General features: G+C 44.7%; 1 protein-coding gene across 2 annotated transcripts in view; it reads left to right on the forward strand.

Annotated features, from left to right (window-relative positions):
• The window catches only part of DNAH1 (dynein axonemal heavy chain 1), a 280,454-nt gene that overhangs the window by 160,527 nt on the left and 92,282 nt on the right, over window positions 1-27,645 (forward strand). For both annotated transcript variants that reach the window (XM_053298325.1, XM_053298327.1), the window contains 7 exons: window positions 493-670; window positions 1,529-1,723; window positions 2,624-2,743; window positions 7,164-7,322; window positions 9,717-9,821; window positions 11,520-11,660; window positions 12,023-12,183. In XM_053298325.1, coding sequence (XP_053154300.1) covers window positions 493-670; window positions 1,529-1,723; window positions 2,624-2,743; window positions 7,164-7,322; window positions 9,717-9,821; window positions 11,520-11,660; window positions 12,023-12,183 — 1,059 coding nt within the window. The remainder of the gene's footprint in view (window positions 1-492; window positions 671-1,528; window positions 1,724-2,623; window positions 2,744-7,163; window positions 7,323-9,716; window positions 9,822-11,519; window positions 11,661-12,022; window positions 12,184-27,645) is intronic.

Consider the following 27,645-nt stretch of genomic DNA (forward strand, 5'->3'; position numbering starts at 1 on the left):
TCCATTTTCAAAACTCATTCACAGGCATAAAGCCATCTGTTCTATCCAGCTGGGCTTCAAAGGAGCCTATTTTCTTTTGATCTTGTAAAGAAAAAAGTCCGTGCATGTCCTCAAAGCCTAAATAAACAAAAATGAATAATAATTATAACAGTTCTACATTGATGACAATGATAATTTATTGATGGAGATAAACTATTGGACTCCATCCAGTACCCATTGGCCTTTGCATTTCTGGCAGTAAGTAGATACATGCCTTCATTCTTCATTTGCTCCTACCAAAATATCAAATGGGATTTTTTTTCCTAAAGAAGGTAGATTATAATCTTTACAGCATCTGAAGTCTGCAGATCTGTATAGGATAAACTGAAGAGGAGAGGAGATGGAGAGAAAAATGGAGAACATACATTCATATATGTGAAATTAAAACAGGACATTACTCAATGAGCCTGTGTGACTATTTAATTGACTGACTATCTCTCTGCCACCTAACAGGACAGATGGGATTCTTCCTGCTCTTATCCGTGTAGGAGCCATAGCCACAGACACCAACAAGAGATGGTACATGTTTGATGGTCCAGTTGATGCAGTTTGGATTGAAAATATGAATACTGTGCTGGATGACAACAAGAAGTTGTGTCTTAGCTCTGGTGAAATTATTAAGCTAACAGAGGTATCTTTTACTTCTTCGCCTTTTCATATTTCTCTTTGTCTCCTGATGTCTACACAAACGTAGATTACATACATACATACTGTATATGCATACACACATGCACATGTGTGTATGTATATATGTGCCTGGACGCATAGCACACTCACATGCACACACACACGCACACACTTCCTAGTCACTCTGGTATTAACTTAAGTTACTCTCAGAAGAAACTGCTTTCTATTAAACCCCAAACCAACCTATTCTTAAAAATGTCTTGATGTGTGTGTGTGTGTGTGTGTGTGTGTGTGTGTGTGTGTGTGTGACACTGCTGAAAAGCTATGCTAAACTACAATGAATATTCAGGGTTAGCTAAAACAAGATAGAAAAGTCATCTTTCTTAAAGATATATAGTTTATCTATCTGAAAGGGGAAATATTTTATTTTCATGGAATATAGGCTCAAATTAGTGGCCCACATATAGTGCAGGCTTATGGCGGTATTTCAGGTCAGTTCATGCTGCTGCAGGCATCTAAGGACCTTGTCAGTGGTCTTTTGCAAGAGTGCAAGTGCACAAATTCGTAAAGCGCAGCTTATCTCCGAAACAATGTAAGATCTTTGTCATGATCTGTGCCAGATCACACAGCAGTGTGGGCTATTTGGAAATGCCAGCCAGTATGTTTAAGATCACAGCCGAATATTTCTGCAAGATGCTGCTGAGTAGCAATGCATTTTTCGTTAATTCCAAATTGACTGAGGATTTGAGAAGGTAAATTTTAGGGACCTTCCCCATGTATATATTAACAACATAAGCTACAGAATTCATCCTTGCACCTTTTATGTGGCAGTGAATACTGGCTTCTTACCATTGTTTTGCAGGCCATGACCATGATGTTTGAAGTGCAAGATTTAGCTGTTGCCTCCCCCGCTACTGTTTCCCGATGTGGCATGGTATACCTAGAGCCCAGCATTTTGGGACTCAAGCCCTTCACTGAATGCTGGTTGAAGAAAATTCCAGACATTATGAAGCCATACACAGAGAAGCTGGAATCCCTTTTCAACAGATTCCTAGAGGTGAACTATTGCAGTGTTCCTAAGCTTGATGCAATGCAAAATTTGTACGTCAGACCAAGGGTTAGCCAGCCAGGGAATCTGAACCTATCATACTTGCCTTCATCTAGAGCAGTCAATAGGCACAGTTCATCAAGAACTCCTCCTGCACAAGTGGTAAACTCTTGCACAAATCCAATTTAATATGAGACTTAAGCAGTTCTTGCGTCAATTGCTTTCTAATGTGGGCCATAAACCCGACATTGGCCAAAATGCTCATTTGCATTACAAATGCACCTCTTCCACTTTCTCTTCCATATTAACAATGAACAGCTATTAATATAAATAACAGGAGAGAAGCTCAATTGTAATTTAAGCCTTTCATAAAAACATTCCTTGTCTTTAACCAACTGCCAGACAAAATGCAATCCTTGACAGCTTTTTCTTCCTTAGTAGTTTTATCCCAGAATTACATATGGCTCTGAAATGTGAGTTTTGCCATATCAACGCTCTTAAATAATCACATTAATGCCCATGCACAGAAAAGCCACCGGACCATCTCTAAAATAGACCTGCAACAGTGCTTTTATAGTAACACTGTTACTATAAAAGCACTGTTGCAGGTTGTCCATTTTAGAGATGGTCTGGTGGCTTTTCTGTGCATAGGCATTAATCTTACACTGTCTGGGTTAAAGAAACAAGGATAGTCATATAGCAATGATCTGTTACCATCAAAGTTCTGCTGTCTCTTTTGGTGTCCCTTCTCTGGTTGAAGTGCAGCGAGTATCAGGATCATGCCTTGATATATCAGTGATTTCAGCAGAGTAAGCTGCAGTGAGGAAAGGGAAACTGAACACCAAGATAGTAAGTAAATCTGAAAACAATTTACTCTGGTGCTGCATTGTCTATTCCCAATCCTTACAGGAATCCATCAGATTTCTTCGGAATTCTTTGAAGGAAATCATTGCTTCTACAGATGCTAATCTGACAATGAGTCTTCTAAAGTTACTGGACTGTTTCTTCCACCCCTTCATTCCTGTTGAGGTAAGATTTTTGTAGCTGTTGATGCCTAGATTTCTAGATGAAATGGGCACTGGGTTTAGTAGAACAGATGCACAGCAAACCCAAGCTTCTATGTGCATTTCAAGAGAGATGTTGGACACTTACAGTGCAATTCATCATATTTGGATGGTAGCTATAGATGAATCTATGCATACTAGAAGGTTCTGATTTGTCTTGAGGATAATTCAAGAGACAAAGCTCCTGTCTACAACAGCAATTAAAAGAGCTTGAGATAGGAGGAAAGGTACCACTAATTCCAGGAGGATGCCAGCATGGCTAACAGGTACCATCAAGGAAGCCATAAAAGGGAAGAAGACTTTCTTCCGAAACTGGAGGGCCTGTCCAAATGAAGAGAACAGAAAGGAACACAAACTCTGGCAAAAGAAATGCAAGGTGACAATAAGGGAGGCAAAAAGAGAGTCTGAGGAACATTTAGCAAAAAGTATAAAGGGGAATAACAAAAAACTTCTTTAAATACATTAGAAGCAGGAAACCAGTCAGGGAGGCGGTTGGACGACCATTAGACAATGAGGGAGTGAAAGGGATTATTAAAGAGGATATGGAGGTTGCAGAGAAGCTACATGAGTTCTTTGCGTCCATCTTCATGGCAGAGGATACTGAGCATATACCTGTTCCTGAACCAGGCTTTTTAGGAATGGAGGCTATAGACCTGAGTCAGATAGAAGTGACAAGAGAAGATGTTCTAAACTGTGTGGAAAAACTGAAAACTAACAAATTGCCAGGGCCGGATGGCATCCATTCAAGAATCCTCAAAGAACTCAAATGTGAAATTGCCAACCTCCTTGCTAAAATATGTAACTTATCCCTGCAATCAGGCTCTGTACCAGAGGACTGGGAAGTAGCAAATGTAACACCGATTTTCAAAAAGGGATCCAGGGGTGATCCGGAAAATTACAGGCCAGTTAGCTTAATGTCGGTTCCAGGCAAATTGATGGAAAGCATCCTCAAGGATAAAATTGTAAAGCACATAGAAGAACAGGCCCTGCTGTGAGTGAACCAGCATAGCTTCCGCAAAGGTAAATCTTGCCTCACGAACCTAGGAGTTCTGTGAGAGTGTCAACAAGTGTGTGGATCAAGGTGATCCAGTTGACATAGTATACCTGGACTTCCAAAAAGCTTTTGACAAAGTTCCTCATCAAAGACTCCTGAGGAAACTTAGCTGTCATGGGATAAAGGGACAAGTACATGTGTGGATTGCTAACTGGTTGAAAGACAGGAAACAGAGGGTAAGTATAAATGGAGAGTTTTCACAATGGAGGGAATTAAGAAGTGGGGTCCCCCAGGGATCTGTACTGGGACTGGTGCTTTTTAATGTTTTCATAAATGATCTAGAAGCAGGGGTAAGCAGCGAAGTGGCCAGATTTGCAGATGATACCAAACTCTTTCGGGTAGTGAAATCCAAAATGGATTGTGAGGAGCTCCAAAAGGCTCTCTCCAAAGTGGGTGAGTGGGCGACAAAGCAGCAAATGCGGTTCAGTGTTGGCAAGTGTAAAGTGATGCACATTGCGATGAAAAACTCCAAGTATACACTGATGGGATATGAGCTGTCGGTGACGGACCAGGAGAGGGATCTTGGGGTCATGGTGGACAGCTCGTTGATGGGATCTGAGCTGTCGGTGATTGACCAGGAGAAGGATCTTGGGGTCATGGTTGACAGCTCGTTGAAAGTGCCAACTCAATGTGCGGCAGCTGTGAAAAAGGCCAATTCCATGCTAGGGATCATTAGGAAGGGGATTGAAAATAAAACCAGGAGTACTGTGTACAAATCTTGTCACCACATCTCAAAAAGGACATTGTAGAACTGGAAAAGGTGCAGAAGAGGGCAACCAAGATGATCAGGGGCCTAGAGCACCTTTCTTATGAGGCAAGGCTACAACACCTGGGCAGGGGCATAGCCACCATTGGGTGAAAGGGTTAAAAAAAACCAGGCCGCCAATGGGGAAAGGCCACCAAGAGAACCCCGCCCGGTGGCTTGGGCTCCTGTTGGAGCCCAGAACGAACTCCCCCCTCCCACGCCCGGGCCACCAAGCCCCCTGGCAAACAATTCAGCAATAATTTCAGGCACCTCCGACTGCCCAATAGAAAGGCACCTCCGACTGCCTGAAATAAGCGACACTGCCTGAAATAACAACCTGAGAGCTCATTCGGGCTCTCGGCAGCCCAGGACATGCCCTCTTGGTCACGTGAGCCTGAACGAGCTCTCAGTTCATCATTTCAGTCAGTATCGGCTGCCTGATAGGATGTTTTCCCCTTTCTCTCCCTCCAGAGAAGGAGAGGAAGGGAAAAACGTTCTGTCGGGCAGTCGGAGCGGCCTGAAATAGATGGCAAAGAGTTTGCCCGGGCTCTCGGTGGCCCAGGCGTGGGAGGGGGGAGTTCGCTCTGGGCTCCCATGGAGCCTGAGCCATGCCCCCGTGCGCATCATGTGCACAGGCATTTTGGAGGGGGCTGCCAAGCGGGGCTGGACGTAGGCCTCCGCTCAGCTGGCTCCGCGCCTGCACCTGGGGCTTTTTAGTTTAGAAAAAAGACGACTGCAGGGAGACATGATAGAGGTCTATAAAATCATGCATGGGGTGGAGAAAGTGGATAGAGAGAAATTCTTCTCCCTCTCACATAACACTAGAACCAGGGGTCACTCCATGAAATTGATTGCCAGGAGGTCTAGGACCAACAAACGGAAGTACTTTTTCACACAACGCGTGATCAACTTGTGGAATTCTCTGCCACAAGATGTGGTGACAGCCAACAAGCTGGATGTTTTTAAGAGGGGTTTGGATAACTTCATGGAGGAGAGGTCTATCAACGGCTACTAGTCGGAGGGCTATAGGCCACCTGCAGCCTCAAAGGCAGGATGCCTCTGAGTACCAGTTGCAGGGGAGTAACAGCAGGAAAGAGGGCATGCCCTCAACTCCTGCCCTCGGCTTCCAGTGGCATCTGGTGGGCCACTGTGCGAAACAGGATGCTGGACTAGAGGGTCCTTGGGCTGGATCCAGCAGGGCTGTTCTTATTTTCTTATGTAGGTTTAGTGTTGATAACGTAAAGAGGCATTCAAATAACAGATAGAAATAGATTGCACATAAACTTTGATGTTATGTTATCTCTGTTGTTATTATTAAGACAGGATCTGGATTAGAACTAAAATCAGGATATGAAGTAACAGGTGGGTTTACACAGTCTATCTAATGTCAGCTCGGTGGGAATCTAGAGATTTCCACAACTCATGCATTCCTGTAGAACAATGATGTAAGCCCAGAAATTTTCCCTGCTCTCCTGCTTGCAATTGACCAACTCAGCATGAAGCCAAGATCTGTAATCGGTTTGACAATGTTGACTTAATGTCGGGTTGGTGAGATTGGGGAAAATTTATGTCTTTACACAATTGCTGTAAAGGAGCACATACATCACAGGAATCTCTAGGTTTACCAACTTAGTTGGCAAACTTCATTGGATACAACAGTTATGTCCGTTCCTTGAAGATAATGGTCTCAGAACTGTGGTGCACTCTTTGGTAACATCAAGCCTTGACTACTGCAATGTGTTCTGCATGGGGCTGCCTTTGTATGTAGTTCGTTAACTTCATTTGGTTCAAAATTCAGCGGCTAGATTGGTCTCTGTGGTTTCTTGGAGAGACGATATTATGCCTGTTTTAAAGCAACTGCATTGGCTGCCAATAGGTTTCTGGGCAAAAGAGCACCTTCTTCTGCATGATCCCCACTGCACATTAAGATCAGCAAGAGAAGTCCGTCTCCGTATACCTCCAGCTTATCTGGCAGTGACTCAGGAACAAGCCTTCTCTATAGTTGCTCCTGGCCTGTGGAATGTGCTCCACATTCATGGCTTAACATCTTTACCAGCCTCTAAAACAGCCCTCAAGACACACTTTTTTAGCCAGGCTTTTAGTAATCTCTTAATGTTTTAGTAGTCTCTGAATGTTTTTAATTGCTGTTTAAATTTTTAATTGCTGTAATCTTTGAATATTTAAAATTTTAATTGTTTAATAGTTGGTTTTCTTCTGTTTCTATTGTGTTTATTTTTGTAAACTGCCTAGAGCCTTTGGAGTCAGGCAAAGTATAGGGTCAGGTATATAAATCAATCAATCAATCAATTAATAGGTTGCTGCAGAACTGACATTAGACTGATTGTGTAAACTCACCCAACAGCTAGGTTAACACTGTAACACTTGCAGTAAATTTGTTTACTTCAGGGGATCAATGTGAGTAATACCAACCAGGGTATAACAGAATGGGACTACAAGATTTCAGGAAAGGCACCCAAAATATAAATGGGCAAGTTAAGGAAGCTCAGCAAGCCATCTCATGTTTCACCATCTCTGCTTATCTGGGCAGTTCAAACATTAATTTTGTGCTTCTAATTGAATTTTCAGGGAATGAAAAAAATTCCCCCAGAGAAGACCGCCCGTATTGGTGAGGTGATTGAATCCTGGTTCATATTCGCTTTGCTCTGGAGTGTAGGTGCAACTGGGGATGCCCAAAGCCGCCTATCCTTCAGCACTTGGTTAAGGGCGAAGATGTCGAGTGAGAAAGCAAGTTGATGAAAATTGGATATTATTTCTTGTTTACACAGTCAGACAGGTGTTATTGACTGGTTTGTTTTATCCAGACATTGAGTCCTTCCCAAGGACCTGGGATGGCTGAATTTTATTGTCAATTGTTATAGATATCGTCGCAGAATATAGGCTGTTCCCCAGTAAAGCTGCTTTTTGTAATTGGCTGATGGTGATTTCTGTGGCCCCTTTGGTGTTGAGGTGCTCTTCAAGGTCTTTTGGAACTGCACCCAGGGCGCCAATGACCACTGGGATTATTTGGGTCTTTTTCTGCCACAGCCTTTCAATTTCAATTTGTAGATCTTTGTATTTGGTGATTTTTTCTATTTATTTTTCTTCTATTCTGCTATCCCCTGGTATTGCTATGTCGATTATTTTGACTTGTTTTTCTTTCTTCTCAACTACAGTTATATCTGGTATATTGTGTGGCAGATGTTTGTCTGTTTGTAGTCGGAAGTCCCATAATATTATAACATCTTCATTTTCTTCAACTTTTTCAATTTTATGGTCCCACCAATTTTTGGCTACAGGTAGCTTGTATTTTTTGCAGATGTTCCAGTATATCATCCCTGCTACCTTGTCATGCCTTTGTTTGTAGTCAGTCTGTGCGATCTTTTTACAACAGCTGATGAGGTGGTCCACTGTTTCATCTGCTTCTTTACAAAGGCGGCACTTGCTGTTTGTGGTTGATTTTTCGGCTTTTGCTCTTATTGCATTTGTTCTTAGTGCCTGTTCTTGTGCAGCCAATATTAAACCCTCTGTTTCTTTCTTCAAGTTGCCATTCTTAAGCCATTGCCAGGTCTTGGTGATGTCTGATTTTCCACTTATACTGTGCAAATATTGACCATGCAGGGACTTATTTTTCCATTTTTCTGCTCGGTTCTTGACTTGTTCTTTTGTGTAGGCCTGATTTCTTTCATTGGTGTTGAATAATTTCTCGTTATTGACCGTTTGAAGTGCATCTTCTTCACTGTCCTTGATATATTCTTCAAGGCCTCTTTTCTTCTCCTCTACTGTTTGATGGACTTGCAGCTTTCCTCTTCCACCTGAGCTGCGAGGGTTGTATAGCCTATCGACATCACTGCGGGGGTGCAGAGCAGGATTTTCCTGGTCTTACGATCCAGCATCTCTAGCTCTGCCTGGGTCCACTGTATTATTCCTGCAGTGTATCTGATAACAGGTAGAGCCCAGGTGTTTATGGCTTGTATGGCGTTCCCGCCATTGAGTTTGGACTTGAGGATTTTTCTAACTCTCCTGATGCATTCACTTCCAATTTTTCTTTTAACTTCTGTGTGTGCGATGTTATCAGCCTGGAGAATGCCCAAGTATCTGTAATGTTCTTTCTCTTCCAGGTTCTTGATCTTGCTTCCATTGGGCAGTTCTATTCCTTCCATTTTTGTTATTTTTCTTCTGTTAATTATTAATGCAGCACACTTGTCTAGTCCAAACTCCATTGCTATATCGCTACTGAATATACGGACAGTGCTTAGCAGTGATTCAATTTCTGACTGGGACTTTCCATACAACTTCAGATCGACCATGTACAGCAGATGGTTGATTTGACTTGATGTTTTAGATGTTTGGTATCTGAGGCCTGTTTTGATTAGTATTTGTGAAAGTGGGGTCATGGCGATTACAAACAAGAGAGGGGATAGTGAGTCCCCCTGGAAAATGCCTCTTCTAATGCTAACCTGTCCAAGTGTCTCACCATTGATTGTTAACTGTGTACTCCACATTCTCATTGCTTTTAAAATAAATATCTGAATGTTTTTGCTGACACCAGTTGTTTCTAAACATTTTCGTATCCATGTGTGAGGCAATGAATCAAAGACTTTCTTGTAGTCAATCCATGCAACACTTAGATTGGTTTTTCTTCTCTTGCAGTTTTCTAAAATCATTTTGTCAATCAGCAGCTGGTCTTTTGTGCGTCTGGTGTTTGGGCAATTTCCTTTCTTTTCAACTGGAAGCTGTTTGTTAGTTAATAAGTGTTGCATCACTTCATCTGCTATTATTCCAGTTATTATTATTATTATTATTATTATTATTAATTAAGTCGATTTCTATACCGCCCTTCCAAAAATGGCTCAGGTCGGTTTACAAAGAGAGATAACAAACAAATAAGATGATATTATCTGTTTCTATTGGCAGCTATAAGGCTCCTACATTTTCAGAATTTGACTTAGTTGTTCTTCATGCTATAGTCTGGCAGATAAATTACTTTGCTTGTGACTCACTATTTTAGGAGATACAGACAAATAAAGTGACCAACTAAACAAACTGGCTGAAATCTCAACATTCCTCAATTTACCTATTAGTTTAAGAACTGAAGCTAGTTGTGGTGCTCATAGTCTGTTTTCTTCCTAATCCTCACAGATAAGCATCCCGTTTCCAGAAGAGGGGTTGGTCTATGACTATAAATTGGATGATGCTGGAATAAGCAGCATTGAGGAAGAGGATGATGAAGAAATTGAAAAGATGGTAAATGAGATTATCATTGTCTTTGCTCTGAACTTGGTTTCTTACTCCTTCAAAGGAAGATTTAGGAGGGAAGTGATGTAATATCCACTGAACAGATACAATGTGTTCTCTTTTTATAACTAGCTCAGGCCTAGAAGTGCTTAATATTTTTGCTACTCAGAGAAGCTTATCTGATCTCCATTCCTTGAACCCAAGAACCCTAGAGTCTTTGTCTTTGCAACACCCTTTTGAGATGGTGATACATTATTCAATAGTGTAGAAAGAGGAACTCTCAAAAAGCGATTCAGAGGCATTTTCCACATTATCTTTTGATGACAAGGTTATGGAGATCCATTGTAATGAGCTGTGACATGAGCTAATGCAAGAATAAACAGGAGGGAAATCTCTTTTCTAGAGAATTGTCATCTAGAAAATGATCACAAATATTACAATTTCTAGGTTACACTGTTTGCTGAGGAGGAAAGGAAACGAGGAAAAGAGATAACATCAGAAACATAAAGAAATTTCCTACTTAAATCATTTTAAGTCCAAATTTCCATAAAGATTTGGTCAATTATATATTTTATCATTTATATTGAATATTGATATATTTTGATGTTGTTCTCACAAGCAGCCCTACCTGGGTAGGACAGTGCTAGCCTGGGTAAGGCTTGTCATGAGAAGTGCCAGGATCTCTCCCCATCCCAAATCTCCACCCCTGGGTTGCCCAGCTTTTGTACCCAGGCTAAAAATGAGGTAGGAGAACACGTATGTGCCTCCTACCCTCACACCTGGTTCATATGGGCATTTGGGGTGCAGCAGCTCCTTTTGGGCTGCTGGCAGCCATACTTACCATAGAGCTGCAGGCACGGGGGAGTGGCCTGGCAGCCGGAAAAGATGCCAATGCACCGCACTGCTCACATGATGCATTGTGGAATATTTGGCAGTCAGGATTCCTTCCCCCATCTCTCCTTTAGTGCACTACTCAACACCCCGCTGCTCCTGTGAGCGCATGGGCAGCAGAGCCCTCCTCGGGCACCGGATTGTGTGAGGGAAAGTATGTAGGATCCTGCATTCTTCCCAGCCCTAAGGGCACATGAATGACCTTAATAATTATTTGTTCTTCTTAGTATTCTGTGAATAGGGGGAATAATTTGAACAATATATTTTTTAAAATATTTGAAGCAAAATTTCCTTCCAGAACCATGTATCCCATTGGAAAGAGATTTTTGTTTTGTGAAGGAATAACTGAATAAGGTATTATGTAGTAATTCCAAGTTGGTCAATATGCATACGATACATTCTGGGAACTTTTAAAAGTTGTGAAGCAAATATACTCAAACTATGTCATGTCAAAAGTCCATAAATTAAAGATCTTTCCAAATGATTAAAAAAAAACTTATTCTCTCCTTTGCTCTAGGCTTGTTCTAGCCTTAATCCAGTAGAAGAAATGTGATCTCCCATCTCCATGAAATGGATTGTGCAGAAAGCATTGCTTCAAGAGCCAACCATAATCATGTTTTGTAATATTATTAAAATCAGGGGAATTGTGTACTTGGAGATGCTGGCCTCCAAAATACTGCCTATGTTTTAAGACAAAAAGTGTACAATACTCCAGGGCATTGCTGGATATGTTTTGCCATGTTTTTAAAAGGGTTACATGAACTGATCTAGCATGGTGATCTTTCCCTCCCAGCAACCTCTTCCTCTCTCTGCTAGGTGCACTGGGTGAGCTGGATGGATTCCTCTACAGAGTTTACTATGGTGCCTGAAACCAGCTTTTCTGACATTATCGTTCCCACAATGAACACTGTCCAGATGGCACAACTCTTGGAAATGTTACTCATCAACAACAAACCGGTATGTTTTCCAAATTTCAAATGGAGTTAATCTAGCATTGTAGCAATGTAAACTTTCTGTTGTTCAGTCAAGTCAGCACTGGTACTCAAATAGCTGGAAGAATGACTGCACAATCGTAGGATTTTCCTGTACCCACCTCTGGTTTTTTTGCGGGCCTTTTCCCTCTGAAAGAAATCATGTGGCCTGATCTATCACATCAGTTAACATGATTTCAAATCTCACTTTGAAAACCCATAGAGAGTTAGGTTGGTGCAGTACCAATGTGCTATCAAGATGCATAGTGGTTGGCAAATAAGATTGTGAAAGTGTGGCTACAGTCGGCAAACCCTTCTTATGGTGACAGTTTTCTTTTCCAAATATAGGTTCTTTGTGTTGGTCCCACTGGGACTGGGAAGACCCTCACCATTGCCGACAAGCTTCTAAAGAACCTGCCACTAGAATATATCAGCCACTTTCTGATGTTTTCTGCACGAACCTCAGCCAACCAGACTCAAGACCTTATTGACAGCAAGCTGGATAAAAGGCAAAACTCTGTTGTGATACTTCTGCTTTTATTTACCACTTTGTTCATATTTATTTTAGTTTTAGCATGTATTAGCCACTTTTGCAAATACAGGGAGTCCCAACTTACAAACGAGTTGCATTCCAAAAGTTCATTTGTAAGTTGGGTGTTCATAACTCAGAACACATATAGTTCCTATGAGGGATGACTTGTTTGTATGTACGAGTTGGCATTTGTAAGTTGGGGACTTCATTAATTTAAAGTGTTATGGAGCTTTTTTGTAAGTATGCATTGTTTGTACGTTGGGGAGTGTCTGTATGCTGAAGAAATCACAGTCTGGCAGTGGCTTCCCTAAGGTTACAATCAGGAGTCTCTCTCAGCCCTATATTGGAGATGCCAGGGAGGGTATTGAGTGGTCCCATCTCCTGAGGGAACTATCTTGCAGTGCTCACACATGTAGTCTCCCATTCAAATGCAACCAGGATGGACCCTGCTTAGCAAAGAGGACAATTCATGCTTGGTACCACAAGACCAGCTCTCCTCCCTACATCAGCTTATTTTCATCAGTTATCATTCCCATGTGCTCCAGGAGGCAGGACTATGTAAATTATGCAATGTTTTATAAGCCTGGGAAGGAGAAACCCCACCCAGTTCTTCTCAGTTCTTGATGCCAGGGACATCTCTGGGTTATCCTTCCCCACCAGCTCCAAGCAGGACAGATACTGTGAATAAACAAAACAGATAGTGCCCGCCCACTTGGGGCTGCAGAGGATAACCCCGCCCCAGTTCTTTCTGTCCTCGCTTCAGCTCCAGCAGCAGATTTTCTTCTCTCCTGGTCTTTTTCTCCTTTATTGTCCTTTTCACCTTCCTAACTGTCTGTTTTCTGTCAGTTTTTTTCTTCTTTTCCTTGTTTTGTGTTCCCTAAAACAAAACAAAAAACAAAAAAAAATTAGTCTTTCCCTTACCTCTTCCCACCTCCCCCCCTTCAGCTCCTTCCATTTCATGGGCAGCCCGCTTAGGGCAAGAATTGTTTTGGTGCCCAGAGGCAAAATTCAGGACCGTTTTGGTCCGGGACTTTCAAGGGCTTTCGGCACCCCAGCTCCGACGCGACCGAGCTTGCCGCTCTGCTCTCCGGAACCGGGGCATTCTTGCAGGCGGGAGGATTCTGCACTCCCCAGCTGCACAGCAACGAACGCCACAATCAGGTCAGAGGAGCGAAGGGAAGGCACCAAGCACTCAGGGAAGCTCCATTTAATCAGTTTGGCTGCGACAACAGTGACGGCTGCCTTGGAGCCGCCCGCACCGATCGTTCCCGGGTCCGCGGCGAGTCTCCTGCCCTCGGGCCGCGAGACTCGTGCTTCAGCGGCCCGGAGGGCAGCGGAGGGTGCCGTTTGCACTTCGGAACCTCGTGGCCCCTCGGAAGGTGCATCAGTTCAGCGGGCAGTTCACGTCAGTAACAGCGGGGAGATACTTAAAATGGCGACTGAGCTCGAAAAGACGGCGCGAAAAAAGCCGGCGGCCATTTTGAATGCACCGTAGCATTCCCTTCCAAGGCCCTCCTTGCAACAACAGGAACATGTTGAGGTACCGGGCGAATCGGTAGGGGGCGGGGGAGAAGCGGGCCCCAGCCATGGCGTGACCTCAGAAGAGATTAGGCGGATTGGCGAGCTGGCTAGCAACCTGACCGGCAGGGCAGCAAGGCCATCACAGACATCTTCTGTCCTTAAGATGGCGACGGTTGTGAAGAATTCCTCCATTTTACCTGAAGGAGCCGGTAATGTAAAAGGGAGACAGTCTCTAAAAGGGCGGGAAAAGCCTAAGACTGTGATTATGGAATTTGGCCAGCAGGGGGAGTCTGCTGCAGAGACTGGGCCTAAAGCATCCAGTTCTAACTCTGCTGTTTTACCTAAGTCTGTGCTGCCACCTGTAGCTGGCATGGTTTCGCAATGCAATCATTGGCACCATCTACCAGGTTAGGCCCCCTAAAAGGAGTAAGAGATGCACAAAGGGGAGAAGGCATAGATCACCCAGTGTGAGCTCCTCACCTAGCGAGTTTGTCAGTCCTTCTCCCAAGAAGGCCAAAAGCAAACTTATGCATAGTGAGCTGGGCAAGTTGGCTGGCAAGGTGGCACGGGACCATTCCTCTGATGCTTCTGATCAGACTCTGGGGGCCCTAGGGGTTTACTTGCACCTCCCCCCCCAAAAAAAGGGCATTGCAAACTCAGAGAGGCCTAATCTGCCTTCTGACCCTGAAGACCCAATTAATGCAGGAGGAGGTTTTGATCCAGACCCAATGGTCTGGAGGGGAGGACACTGGTGATGCCTCAGTGTCACAGCGCCTCTTTGTGGCAGAGGACTTCAGCCCACTGATGCCCAGAATTATTAAAACAATGGGACTGAGGCTGGGCAGAGTTTTGACTCTTGTGCCGAAGGGGACTTGGTCTTTCCTAGAGCACACCCCAAGGACAGGCTGATGCCCATGCCAGAGTTGTTTGTGGATGTAGTCAAACAGGAATGGTTGACACCAGCTTCCAACAGCAAGGCTGTGTGCATGGCTAACAAACTTTATTCCTTTCAGCAAACCACTACAGATATGTTGAGGACACCAAATGCGGATGCCCCGATTTCGCAATTGGTGTCGGATTCCTTGGCATCTCGAGAGGGTAAGTTTTCTCTAAAAGACATAGCTGACCAGAAGGTCTAGCTGTCATTTAATCGTGTCATGAGAACGTGTCCCTGGTGGTCCGTGCAACAGCGGCAGCATCCAGGGCAGCCCGTGACTCCTCATTATTGGTGGTCAGTCTTCTGAGTGATCCTCCAGGGGACCCAGTTAAGATGTGACAGCAACTATTCAAGATCCAGAAGGCGCAGGCCTTTATAGCCGATGCCACTCTTGATACGATTAGATTCTCAGCGCAAGAGGCGGTTTCCTCATTTGTTGGCAGATGCCACTTGTGGCTCAAAATTGGACAGGTTGGTTCTACCTCTAGGCTAAACCTCGCTACCGTCTCTTACGACAGTAAGAAGCTTTTTGGTGAGTCTGCCCTACAAGGCATTCTTGTAGAATCGTCTGATAAGTGAAAGACGATGCCTTCAACCAATAAAAAGACTGATAAACAGCCTTTTAAAAGGCCCTTCCAATACAATCGGTCCTTTCATAGCTTCCGGCCCTTCAGGGGCCAGGACAGAGATACAAAATTCCAGAGGGGATCTTGGAATCCTCAGAGAGCACCCTTTAGAGGGTTTGGTACCTACAAACGGCAAGCTGCTCAGTCAAAGCAGCAAAAACCCACTACAATGACTTGAAGCATTTCAGGCTTGGAGGGCATTTGTCTCACCTCGCCCCAGCCTGGGAAGATTCAACCTCAGACAACTGGGTTCTGCAGCTGATCCATCACAGCTACAGGATAGAGTTTCACTCCTCTCCCCCTGCTGCTTTATCCCCACTCCAAGGTCAAAAGCATTCTCAAAGCTTTTGCCGATAGTCTAGGCGATCCAACTCCTCCTGGACATCAGGGCAGTGGAGCCAGTGCCTCTGGCACAGGAGGGAGAGGGAGTTAAAACAAAACAAACAAACCAAAACATGTGCCCATTCACCCCGACAGCAGGCACCTCCTACGCTTCAAATACGCAGGCAATCATTTCCAATACGCGGCCTTACTGTTCGGCCTATCAGCAGCCCCCAGGATCTTTATGAAGGTTCTGGCACCGTTGGTCGCCCTGCTGCGCATGAGGGGTATCAGACTGTTTGCGTACCTGGATGATTTGCTTCTGAAAGCCCCCACCCTCCAGGAGGTTCAGCGGGACTTGCAGGTTACTCTCCAGGAATTGGAGGCTCACGGATTCCTTATCAACCACCACAAAAGCCATCTGGAACCAACACACCACCTGCAACATCTCGGGGTAGTGATGAACACAGCGGAGGACCGCCTGTACCTACCTTGGGACCGGTTCAAGATCATCACAAGGGAGGTCAAGACGGCCCTGATGTCATCAAGAAGTCGACTGATGTCCCTCTCCAGGCTATTGGGTCTCATGGTCGCAACCTTGGACGTCGTACCGTGCGCAAGACTCCATCTTCGACCGCTGCAATGGTTCCTCCTACCTCACCAGCACTCCATCGCAAAGAGGAAGCTCCTGTACCTACAGATTCCGAAACAAGTTCGCCAAGCTCTAAGGTGGTGGTTGAGCCCGCTCAGCTTGTTTGCAGGAAAGGAATTCCTCGATCCACCAAGAGTTTTGGTCACGACGGATGCGAGCGACAGGGGATGGGGGGCTCATTGTCTCCACCTTTCGGCTCAGGGTCGATGGGATCCCGCGGAAAAGGCACACAGTATCAATTGGAGAGAACTGAGAGCCATCTGGTTAGCCCTCATCGCCTTCCAAACGACAATTCGGGATCGCCACGTCCTAGTAAAAACGGACAACACAACAGCAAAGGCACACGTCAATCGTCAGGGGGGCACTCGATCACACTCCCTTCACCTGGAGGCAATGCTTCTACTAAACTGGGCGGAGGCAAACGTTCATTCCCTAATAGCTCATCACCTCAAAGGGGAGCTAAACACAAAGGCCGATTGGCTAAGCAGGGAGGACATTCATCCAGGGGAATGGAGTCTTCACTCAGAGGTCTTCCACCTTCTAACCCTACGCATGGGCGTACCCTGCATGGACTTGTTTGCGTCCCCGATAAACTCCAAAGTGTGCCAGTTCATGTCCAGGTTCCCCGCTCAGGGAGCGACGTCAGTGGACGCCCTGGCCAGCCCGTGGCCCGAGGGGCTGCTGTTCGCCTACCCCCCAACTCCTCTACTGACCAGGGTCATCAGGAGGATTCGCCTCTTGAGGGCCCGAGTCATATTAGTCGCCCCCTTCTGGCCCAGGAGGCCATGGTTTTTGGAGCTCGTTCTCATGGCAGAGGAGGATCCATGGCAACCACCTGTGAGAGAAGACCTGCTCTCCCAGGGACCGGTTTACCACCCCGACCCAGCGTGGTTAAGGCTGACCGCCTGGAAACTGAACGGAGCTTGTTAAAGGAGTTTGGCTATTCCACGGCGGTCATGAAAACGATCTTGGCATCTAGAAGGCCTTCCACGAATCGGATATACCAGACAACCTGGTGGGCGTTCCTCAAATGGTCCTCTCTGCACTCCATCCCTTGGGGGTCGGCTTCCATCAAACACCTCCTGCAATTCCTTCATGATGGGTTAGACAAGGGCCTCAAGCCCAACACCCTAAAACGCCAGGCTGCATCGTTGCTGGGCCTTATCTCAGGCAGACCCCAAGAGTCTCTGTCCTCATTTCCGCACCTGCGACGTTTCCTGAGAGGAGCCACCCTCCTATCGCCTCCAGTAATACACAGGTTCCCATCATGGGACCTCCATCTGGTACTCTCCGCTTTACAGCACCCTCCATTTGAACCAATATCCTCCATTCCACTGGAAACAAAGAAATTGGCCTTCCTGGTGGCTATCATGTCGGCACGCTGTATTTCAGAGTTGAGGTCTCTTTCGGTCGATAAAGCATTCTGTGTGTTCCAAAAGGAGGTGGTACGGCTGATACCGGATCCTTTCGTACGCACGAAGGTGCCTTCCATCTTTCACCAATCTCAGGACGTTTTTCTGCCTTCATTCTGTCCTCGTCCGGCGCATGAACGAGAAAAGCTCTGGCACAAGCTGGACGTGCGTAGATGCTTAAAAACTTACATCAAACGCACAGCTTCCCTACGCAACACCAACTCCATGTTCGTGGAAGTTCGCGTAAAGGGAAAGGGGTCCGCCGTTTCCGCAAAAACCATCGCTCGCTGGATTAAAGATTGCATAGTACTGGCTTATCAGTCTATGCGCAAGAGCCCGCCTCCCGGAATCACGGCACATTCCACTAGATCAGCAGAGGCCTCAGCGGCCTTTTCAGCACACTCTCCGGTTCAGGATATTTGCAGAGCGGCAACATGGTCTACGCCCTCAACCTTCACAAAGCACTATAAGATTGAGACACACGCCACTATCCAGGCGGCCGTTGGCAGAAGGATCCTTCAGCAGGTCCTCCCATGGGACTAGGCGGAAGCGGTTTCCCTCCCTGTGGACCAAGCTGGGGTATGTCCCCAGAGATGTCCCTGGCATCAAGAACTGAGAACGGAGCATTGGTGTCCACTTACCGTGAAGGCTCCTTCTTGTTCTTGATGCCAGGGACATCTCGACCCACCCAGTGGTACGCTCCGCCTGGTCCCGTTGGACGGAAGGCATGTCTACCTGTTAGACAGGTGAAACCTTTCGTATCCATGTTTTTCCTTAATAAAAGGTACCTGTCCGTTACAGTTCTACCTAATGTTGTTTGTGTTAACGGGTTACGTGTCCAGTTTATTTGTTGCTACTGCCTCGCTCGAACAGAGAACTGGGGCGGGGTTATCCTCTGCAGCCCCAAGTGGGCGGGCACTATCTGTTTTGTTTATTCACAGTATCTGTCCTGCTTGGAGCTTGTGGGGAAGGATAACCCAGAGATGTCCCTGGCATCAAGAACAAGAAGGAGCCTTCACGGTAAGTGGACACCAATGCTCCGTTCTACTCCTGCATCCTGCACCAGAGACAGCCTTTTCTTCCTTAGCCAAGCCTTCTCTCTATTATTACATAGGAATGTCCTTCTCCCTAAGGGAAAGAAGACTTCATTCTTTCCCCCAGTGCGGAGAGCTCACCGGCGTTCTCTCTAATTTTTTTCATCTGTTTGCGGAATGAGTTTTGTTCTGAGTGGCAGTATAAAGGCAGTGTGTGCACACATGGATTCAGAGTGGGATCTTCCTGATTCAACCTGAGCGGGATCTAAAATTAACTGAGTGGACATCAAAAAATTGTGAGCGCACACCCCACAGCACCCCTTTTGGAGTCTCCATGGGAAGTTTCCAGCCCTATGTCTGAACACCAGAAGTGGCCGCCCAGTGAGAGCTCTCTTCTTCGGCTGATTTTGGTACAGGAGGGTCTCTCAGCTGATCCAGCCTGCCTTCCCATAGTGAGAGGCCAACAACAAAGAAATGCCCCATGTCAGACCAATGCATAAAAGTCTGAAGAATACAATGGACTATATATGTCTTATTAATCCTCTTTATAGGACTCTCTAGAGAGAATGCCTAGATCAACCATCATGAAGAAAATGATTCCCCTGAAGATGCCAAAAACATAAGTATAAACTGAAAACATTATAATACATAAATCAAAAACAACATAGTGAAATAATCACAACACTATAAACAGTAAAAATAAACAATAGAATATACAAAATCCCAAAATTCTAAATATACAAATATAAATATATATATACATAGCTTGAATGATATAAATCAACTATATGTTCACATGTGTGCATACATCAGGAGATAGCAAATGAATATGTAAAATAATAACCACCATTATCGATTTTTACAGTCTTAATAAATGCCCAATGGGTCATAAAGGAACAAACAATGTACTATCTCAAAATGTCCAATCCACCAACGTGGATATCCTCCAATAAGATGGTAAATACCGCTCTGTGGAAGTGCCAAGAATCACAGATTCCATTCCATAAAAGTGTCAAGTTGAAATAGCTGGTAACACTCTGTAATTCTGGAAACACTCTGTAGAAGTGCCAGTGCTGACAGGCACCCGGGTTCTGAGCCAGTTTCGAGGTAACCTCTCTTCCTCATGGGCAAATATTAACTACAAAATTACAAATGCAAATTACAAAATTTCATATATATGATACTCAATCCCAAAGTAATGACAAAGTTTGCCCCATTGATACAGATACCTGATATATCTCTTTATATCTCAGGCAATGCCTTTTCCGCAAAAAATCTTTACTCAGGCGGCCACTGTCTCTCTCGTGCCTGCCTGTTCATCATTCATTATGTGTTTCCCCAATGTTATTGGGTTTTCTTATATACACCCACAGACAATGATTTATAATGGGTTGTAGCTGAAATAACTAACAGTCCTAATCATCCACCTAATCACATGCTCTCATGATTACTTCAAGCTGTGTCTCAACATAGCCAATCTGATTAACCCCTTAAACAGGCCATGTAACACAAACGATATACCAACTGATGGTGTGTCAGTTACCACAGTCCATCAAACCAAACTGAGCAAAAGTGTGTGAGAATGGAACATGTCAATCCGAGCTGTATAGTTCCACTGGATACAATGATAAGCCCAGAAATCAACGTGAATACCCTACAGTTGACCCTGTGGTCTATCTGTCAAAACTAACTCATCCTTATCTGCTGTTGGTGCACATCTATCTATATATGTTGAGGACCACCCCATTGTCACCTCCAGATCATTTCTACTGCAAGTAGATACAAAGGCTCTAAATATGCATCAAAACTGCAAAAAAGTGCCAGCTCCCTAAGATCTATAAAAAGTGTTCCATCTGCATATAATGGGAGGGCCATTAGGGGGGCCCAAGGGGGGCCTCCTCAATCTTGTTCTTAATTTTTGAGCGGTGCTCCAGAATTCGAGTTTTAACTGGTCTCATGCTTTGTCCAATATATAATAATCCACATGGACATTCAATGATGTACACTACCTGGCGTGTGCTGCAATTGGCCATGAAACGAAGGTAAAAAATGCTTTCATCTATGGGGCTTTTAAACTGTTTTGTTTCTTCACAAAAAGTGCAGGCTTTGCATTTGCCACACTTCAAGAAGCCAAAAGGGCCTTGTCCCTCAATATATGAGCTCCCAATGTCTGCGCATATCAATATATCACGTATGCTTTTATTTTTCCTGAACGCAATGCATGGCAAACAATCACATCCCGGAATGTCACTTACTATGCTCCATTTGCGTCTAATGATGTTCTTAATTTTATACCCCAAGGGAGAGAATAATAAGAAAAAAGTTATTCTCTGTCCCTCTGTCATTTTTTGATTACTGTTACAGATCAGGCTCCTCCTATCTTTCCTACTAGCTCTAAATTTAGCTCTGTTGATTGTTTCCCTCGGGTACAGTGAGGGAAATAAGTATTTGATCCCCTGCTGTTTTTGTCCGTTTGCCCTCTGACACAGAAATGACCAGGCTATAATTGGAATGGTAGGTTTATTGTAGCTGTGAGAGACAGAATAACAACAAACAAACCCTCAAAAGCCCAGTGCCCAAAAGTCAGCGATGGATTTGCATTGTAGTGAGGGAAATAAGTATTCGATCCCCTATCAACCAGCAAGATTTCAGGCTCCCAGGTGTCTTTTCACTATACGCAGGTGACGAGCTGAGATGAGGAACACCCTCTGTAAGGGAGTGCTCCTAATCCCAGCTTGTTACAGTACCTGTATAAAAGACACCTGTCCATAGAAGCAAGCAATTACTCAGCTTCCAAACTCACCACCATGCCCAAGACCAAAGAGCTGTCAAAGGATGTCAGGGACAAGGTTGTAGACCTGCACAAGGCTGGACTGGGCTACAAGACTATCGCCAAGCAGCTTGGTGAGAAGGTGACTACAGTTGGCACGATAACTCGCAAATGGAAGAAACACAAAACAACTGTCAATCTCCCTCGGTCTGGGGCTCCATGCAAGATCTCACCTTGTGGAGTTGCAATGATCATGAGAACGGTGACAAAGCAGCCCAGAACTACACAGGGGGAACTTGTCAATGATCTCAGGGCAGCTGGAACCATAGTCATCAAGAAAACAATTGGTAACACACTACGCCGCGAAGGACTGAAATCTTGCAGTGCCCGCAAGGTCCCCCTGCTCAAGGCAGCACATGTACAGGCCCGTCTGCAGTTTGCCAGTGCACATCTGAATGATCCAGAGGAGAACTGGGCGAAAGTGTTGTGGTCAGATGAGACCAAAATCGAGCTCTTTGGCATCAACTCAACTCGCCGTGTGTGGAGGAGGAGGAATGCTGCCTATGAGCCCAAGAACACCATCCCCACCGTCAAACATGGAGGTGGACACATTATGCTTTGGGGGTGTTTTTCTGCTAAAGGGACAGGACACCTTCACCGCATCGAAGGGACGATGGACGGGACCATGTACCGTTAGATCTTGGGTGAGCACCTCCTTCCCTCAGCCAGGGCATTGAGAATGGGTCGTGGATGGGTATTCCAGCATGACAATGACCCAAAACACACAGCCAAGGCAACAAAGGAGTGGCTCAAGAAGAAGCACATGCAGGTCCTGGAGTGGCCCAGCCAGTCTCCAGACCTTAATCCCATAGAAAATCTGTGGAGGGAGCTGAAGGTTCGGGTTGCCAAACATCAGCCTCGAAACCTTTCTGACTTGGAGAGGATCTGCAAAGAGGAGTGGGACAACATCCCTCCTGGGTTGTGTGCAAACCTGGTGGCCAACTACAAGAAATGTCTGACCTCTGTGATTGCCAACAAGGGTTTTGCCACAAGTACTAAGACATCTTTTGTGAAGGGATTGAATACTTATTTCCCTCACTACAATGCAAATCCATCGCTGACTTTTGGGCACTGGGCTTTTGAGGGTTTGTTTGTTGTTATTCTGTCTCTCACAGCTACAATAAACCTACCATTCCAATTACAGCCTGGTCATTTCTGTGTCAGAGGGCAAACGGACAAAATCAGCAGGGGATCAAATACTTATTTCCCTCACTGTATCCTCTACTCAAAAGTTGACCTGCCAGCACTTGGGATTCTCTGTGGTAGTCTAGTAGCATTGCGCTTTACTCTCAAAAATTGTCCATATGGGAGGGATTGCTTTAATTCATCAGGATGCCAGGAATCAAATCTCAAAAGGGTATTCCTATCAGATGGTTTCCTATATAAACTAAATGAAATAATACCATCTGGGTCTTTCAAAATATAAGTATCCAGAAAAGGAACCTTCTCATGATGATATTGTCATGAAAATTTTACAGTAGGGTATAAGGTGTTAACCCATATGCCAAATTCTTGAATCTGGGACACATAATCAAAAATCACCAAAATATCATCTATAAAGCGTTTAAAAAGACAAATATTCTTAAAGAAAGGATTTTGTTCCTAATTCATAATGAATGAATTCTCAAACCACGACATATAGAGGCAGGTTAGACTGGGAACAAACGCACTTCCCATAGCTGTGTCCCATTTTTGAATGTAAAAGTCATCTTGAAATTTAAAATAGCCATGTTCAAAAATAATATCGACTAATATCAACTAAATCTAACAAAAAGAAAGTAGGAGGGTCCAAAACTATTCTTTGATCTAAAATGTCAGAAATAACAGTTCTTGCCTCCTCCAGAGGTATGTTAGTTTAGAGAGCTGAAATGTCTAGGGTAGCAAGCACCGAATTCCCTGGTATTCTCATCCCTTCCAATTTGGAAATAAGGTATCATATCCTTTATGTATGAATTAATGGATGATACGAAGGGCTTAACCCCATAGTGAGAGTCAGGAGATGAAACGCGAACCATACCTTGGAGGCCTACAACACCAAAACTGGTGAGATCTGAATGGAGACTCTTTAATCCATTGCAGAATCTCTCCACCACCAACTTAATGATCTTCATGGACTTGACTGAGGTGTACCTATATGTGCTGATCCACCCCTTGAGTCTTACCCTTCTCCGCTTCAGATACACAAGCCAGCATTACCAATACAAGACCCTTCCATTTGGCCTCTCCTTGGCGCTCAGAATCTTCGTTAATATCCTGGCCCCTCTTGTAGCACGTCTCTGTCTGAAGGAAATCTGGGTATTTTCTTAGATTACCTCCTGATCATGTCTCCTTCCCTCATGAATTCAGAATCAGATGTGCAATACACCTTATGGACATTCTTGGATCACGGATTTCTAGTGAACAAGGCCAAAGTCACCTATCCTCCTCCAATCATATTCATTACCTCAGTATGATAATAGATACCACTTGATCTGGATAGTGATTCCATTGACAATCATAAACATGGGTTCTGCGCTGGCGCAGATCAACTTCAGGTAGAACTTGTTCGCTCCTCAAGGCGCCTTCATCTGCCTCCTGCATATGCCCCGCAGTACCTCATAGCAGCAGTTAGGCATCCTCCTTTCAGTTTCTTTCTGAGCGCCTTAGCAATCGCATCTTCAGATCTTGTCAGCTCCTCAGAAATAAACTATTATAGCTAATATATCTCTTCAACAGCTTGAAATCAGTTCAGAACGACAATTATTTGCTCTCCTCCTAAAAGAAAAAAGAAAAGATTATTCATATCAACATTACAGATTTTGACTTTGGAATGGTAACAACATACGAAAAGCTTTGCAATTTTATCTTGGTTTTATCTTTTATATTGGCTTAACCCTGGACTGATTCTGATTATTTGTCTATGTATACCCCCTCGCTCATTTTTCCATACCTCCCATGAGTGTGAAATCTAGGGAGAAGACCACCTTTAAAAGGTGTGTAAACTGCAGGAGGAAACTCCCCTCAATGGACGGCCACCAGCTCTGCTTGCCTAGGGGAGGGCCATAGTGCAGCAGCCTGTGAAATCTGCTCCAGCTTCTCAAAGCAAACTTTAAAAAACAGGGCTACGCTTCTAAAGGTTGCTTTAACGGAAGATGCACTTCACCCCAGTACTTCGAGTTCAACCTCGAAGACTGCACCGAGAACTGCATTTCAAATGCAGTCTAAACTCTCGGTGTTGGTAACAACTACTTCGACCTCTAAGGATGATGTTCCTTTTAAAAGGCCGGCTGCCATGCAGGCAAGCGCAAAACAAAAGGACAAGCCGTCAATGGATGCACCGCCAGCCAAGAAACACAAGTCTCAGAAGAAATACCATGCCCATGCATCGGAGGCTACTCCTCACCATTGGATTTACAACTTGAAAGGTCTCAACATCATGCAATATCATTGTCGCCAGCACTGACTCTGCAACAGTCGCTGTTGATGCCGTGCTCAATACCGACAGTCTCGATGTCAAAGCTGAGTGGCCACTCAAGCAAATCCCATGACCATGAATGGCCTCCATTGATGCCTACCTTGGCATCAAAACCTACACTTCAATCAAGTGAGAAAACAAGAAGAAATGACCAGGCATCGAGGCTGGCTGAGCGGACATCGATCACCCTTGGCATTGAACGTGAAATCGACATTGAACAGGACATCAACACTGAACTAGACACCGGACTTGACATTGAACACGATGTCATAACCAAGCTGGATCCAGATATTGTTAAACTCTTACAATCAGGAGAGACTACCCCTTCAACATCGACGTTTCAGGGTTTCCTGTCTCATGGACTCAACGTCGAAGATGAAGAAGATTCTGACCAACATGTTTCGATACCGAAGACATCTTCGATATCATATGTAAGCCCCTGTAAGACTCCAGGGTTGTTACCACATAGAGGCTGGGGAGACACTTCCATTACCTTATGCCCAGAGGAATTCGCCTTGCTTAGAGAATGGCAATTGCAGAGACGGCAGTTATCTCAAGCAGCAACGTAAGTCACACCAGTAAGACAGTCTGTCAGAGACACCTCTGTGCAGACACTGACTCCACAGCAACTGAAAGCTCAGATAAGGACAGTTGCAATTCAAGCATCCTTTCTACCCTTACAAGGGGTACCCTCGCAATCTTCACAGATGCTGCAACACTCGGCGACTCAGACAATTCAGAATAGTGATGGAAGGAGAAAAGATAGACGAGATCTACCCACATCAGCGGAAGACAGTGCTCGGAGCGTGTGGGGTGCTTCCAACCAACCTCCTGATGATGGCTCAGACTCTTCTGATGAAGAAAGTTATGCTACGGACTCCTCCAGGGAGGGTTCAGACAAACACATCCCAGAGCCCAGCCAGGATGTGGCTGTAGCTCCTTCCATTTCACCAACAGAGGAAATGAAATCTTACCACCAGCAGATTGCTGAGATAGCAAAAGTACTGGGCCTGGACTTGAAGCAGAAGATTAATGACCTAGATGACCCAGTGTATAATTGTATGAAAAAGACTGCAGGACTGCAGCCAGTGTACTTACCCATGCTACCAGTCATCACCAAGGCTGCGAAATCCGCATGGGAAGTGATTCACATCCACACCAACCTCAAAGCAGCTGGAAACAGGATTCAAGAAGAGGACAACAAATACCTCATGAAACATCCGATACCAAATTCACTTGTCATAGATTGTGCCTCATCATGCAAAACAGGGAGACGCCATACTACCCCTTCGGATAAAGAAGGACGTAAGCTCGACATCCTTGGCAGAGGAACGTACTCCACATCATGCCTCTCTATCAAGATTGCTAATTATATTGCATGCCTGTCTAAGTTCATGCATTCTTTATGGGAGAAACTATTTGAATAGCGTGCTACTCTTACACAAACAGAATTTCAAAAGAAATTCGAAAGCACTCTCATCAGAACTACAACGGCAACACACCAGCAGTTAGCTAATGCTAGACATTTAGCTGAACCTGAATCACACACCCTGACATCTGCAGTTATGCTGAGAAGGCACTCTTGGTTACGATCAATCACCCTGCAGCCAGATATGCGTGATCGTATAGAAGTGCTGCATTTTGACGGAAAGGATCTATTCTCAGAGGAGACAGACAATACAATGGAACAACGGAAGAAACTGAAAACACTGTGAGGTCATTTATGTCTCAGAGATACACAGGTAACAGATACCAGTCCTTCCAGAGAAGGCAGAAAGTATACAGGCGTAATGAGCATAAGGAATACAGGAGACCTTACAACCGTTATAATCGTCTTACATTCCGAGGAATAGGCCTGATCAGCAGAACTGAAACAAGGCTGCACAGCAGGCCAAGCAGCAACTTTGATCAAAATCAGAGCTCACTATTACCCAACAAAACAACAGTTCCACCCATCAGCTCAAGGAATGACAACACCTTGGCGCTAGCCAGAATTACCATAAGACTGGCAAGTCATGCCCCAGCATAGCACCATACAACATTGGACCGCTGGGTCTTGCGTATAATCATGATGGGATGTGCAATAGAATTCAAGACTCTGTTTGTGGGGATAAAATATACCCCCGAAACAATGACTCTGAGGGAAGAGGTTGAAGTACTGCTGGGGAAACAGGCAATCTTGTCAGTGCAGTGGGCTCACAGTCAAATGGGTTTCTACTCAATACTTTCAAATACCCAAACGAGATGGAGGAATCTACCCGATAATGGACCTACATTGGTTAAACCTGTATATTGATGTACAGAAGTTCCATATGATAACGTTTCAAACAATCCTGCCATTTCTACACAAAGAGGGATGGATTACAACGCTGGATGTGAAGGATGTGTACTTTCACATCAGCATACAGGAAAACCACAGGAAGTACCAGTGCTTCACAGTAGGCACAGAGATATTCCAATACAATGTACTACCCTTCTGCTTGATGACAGCCTCGAGGGTATTCACAAAATGCATGGCGGTAATCATAGCCTAACTTTGGATACAGGGCATCTCCATCTTCCCATTCTGGACGATTGGTTTATCACTGCGAGAACAAAGACACAGTTGACCTCCCACGTACAGGTAGTAACGTCTCTGCTACACAAATTAGG

The sequence above is a fragment of the Hemicordylus capensis genome, chromosome 2 (genome assembly GCF_027244095.1).
Source record: "Hemicordylus capensis ecotype Gifberg chromosome 2, rHemCap1.1.pri, whole genome shotgun sequence".
NCBI classification, from domain to species: Eukaryota; Metazoa; Chordata; class Lepidosauria; order Squamata; family Cordylidae; genus Hemicordylus; species Hemicordylus capensis.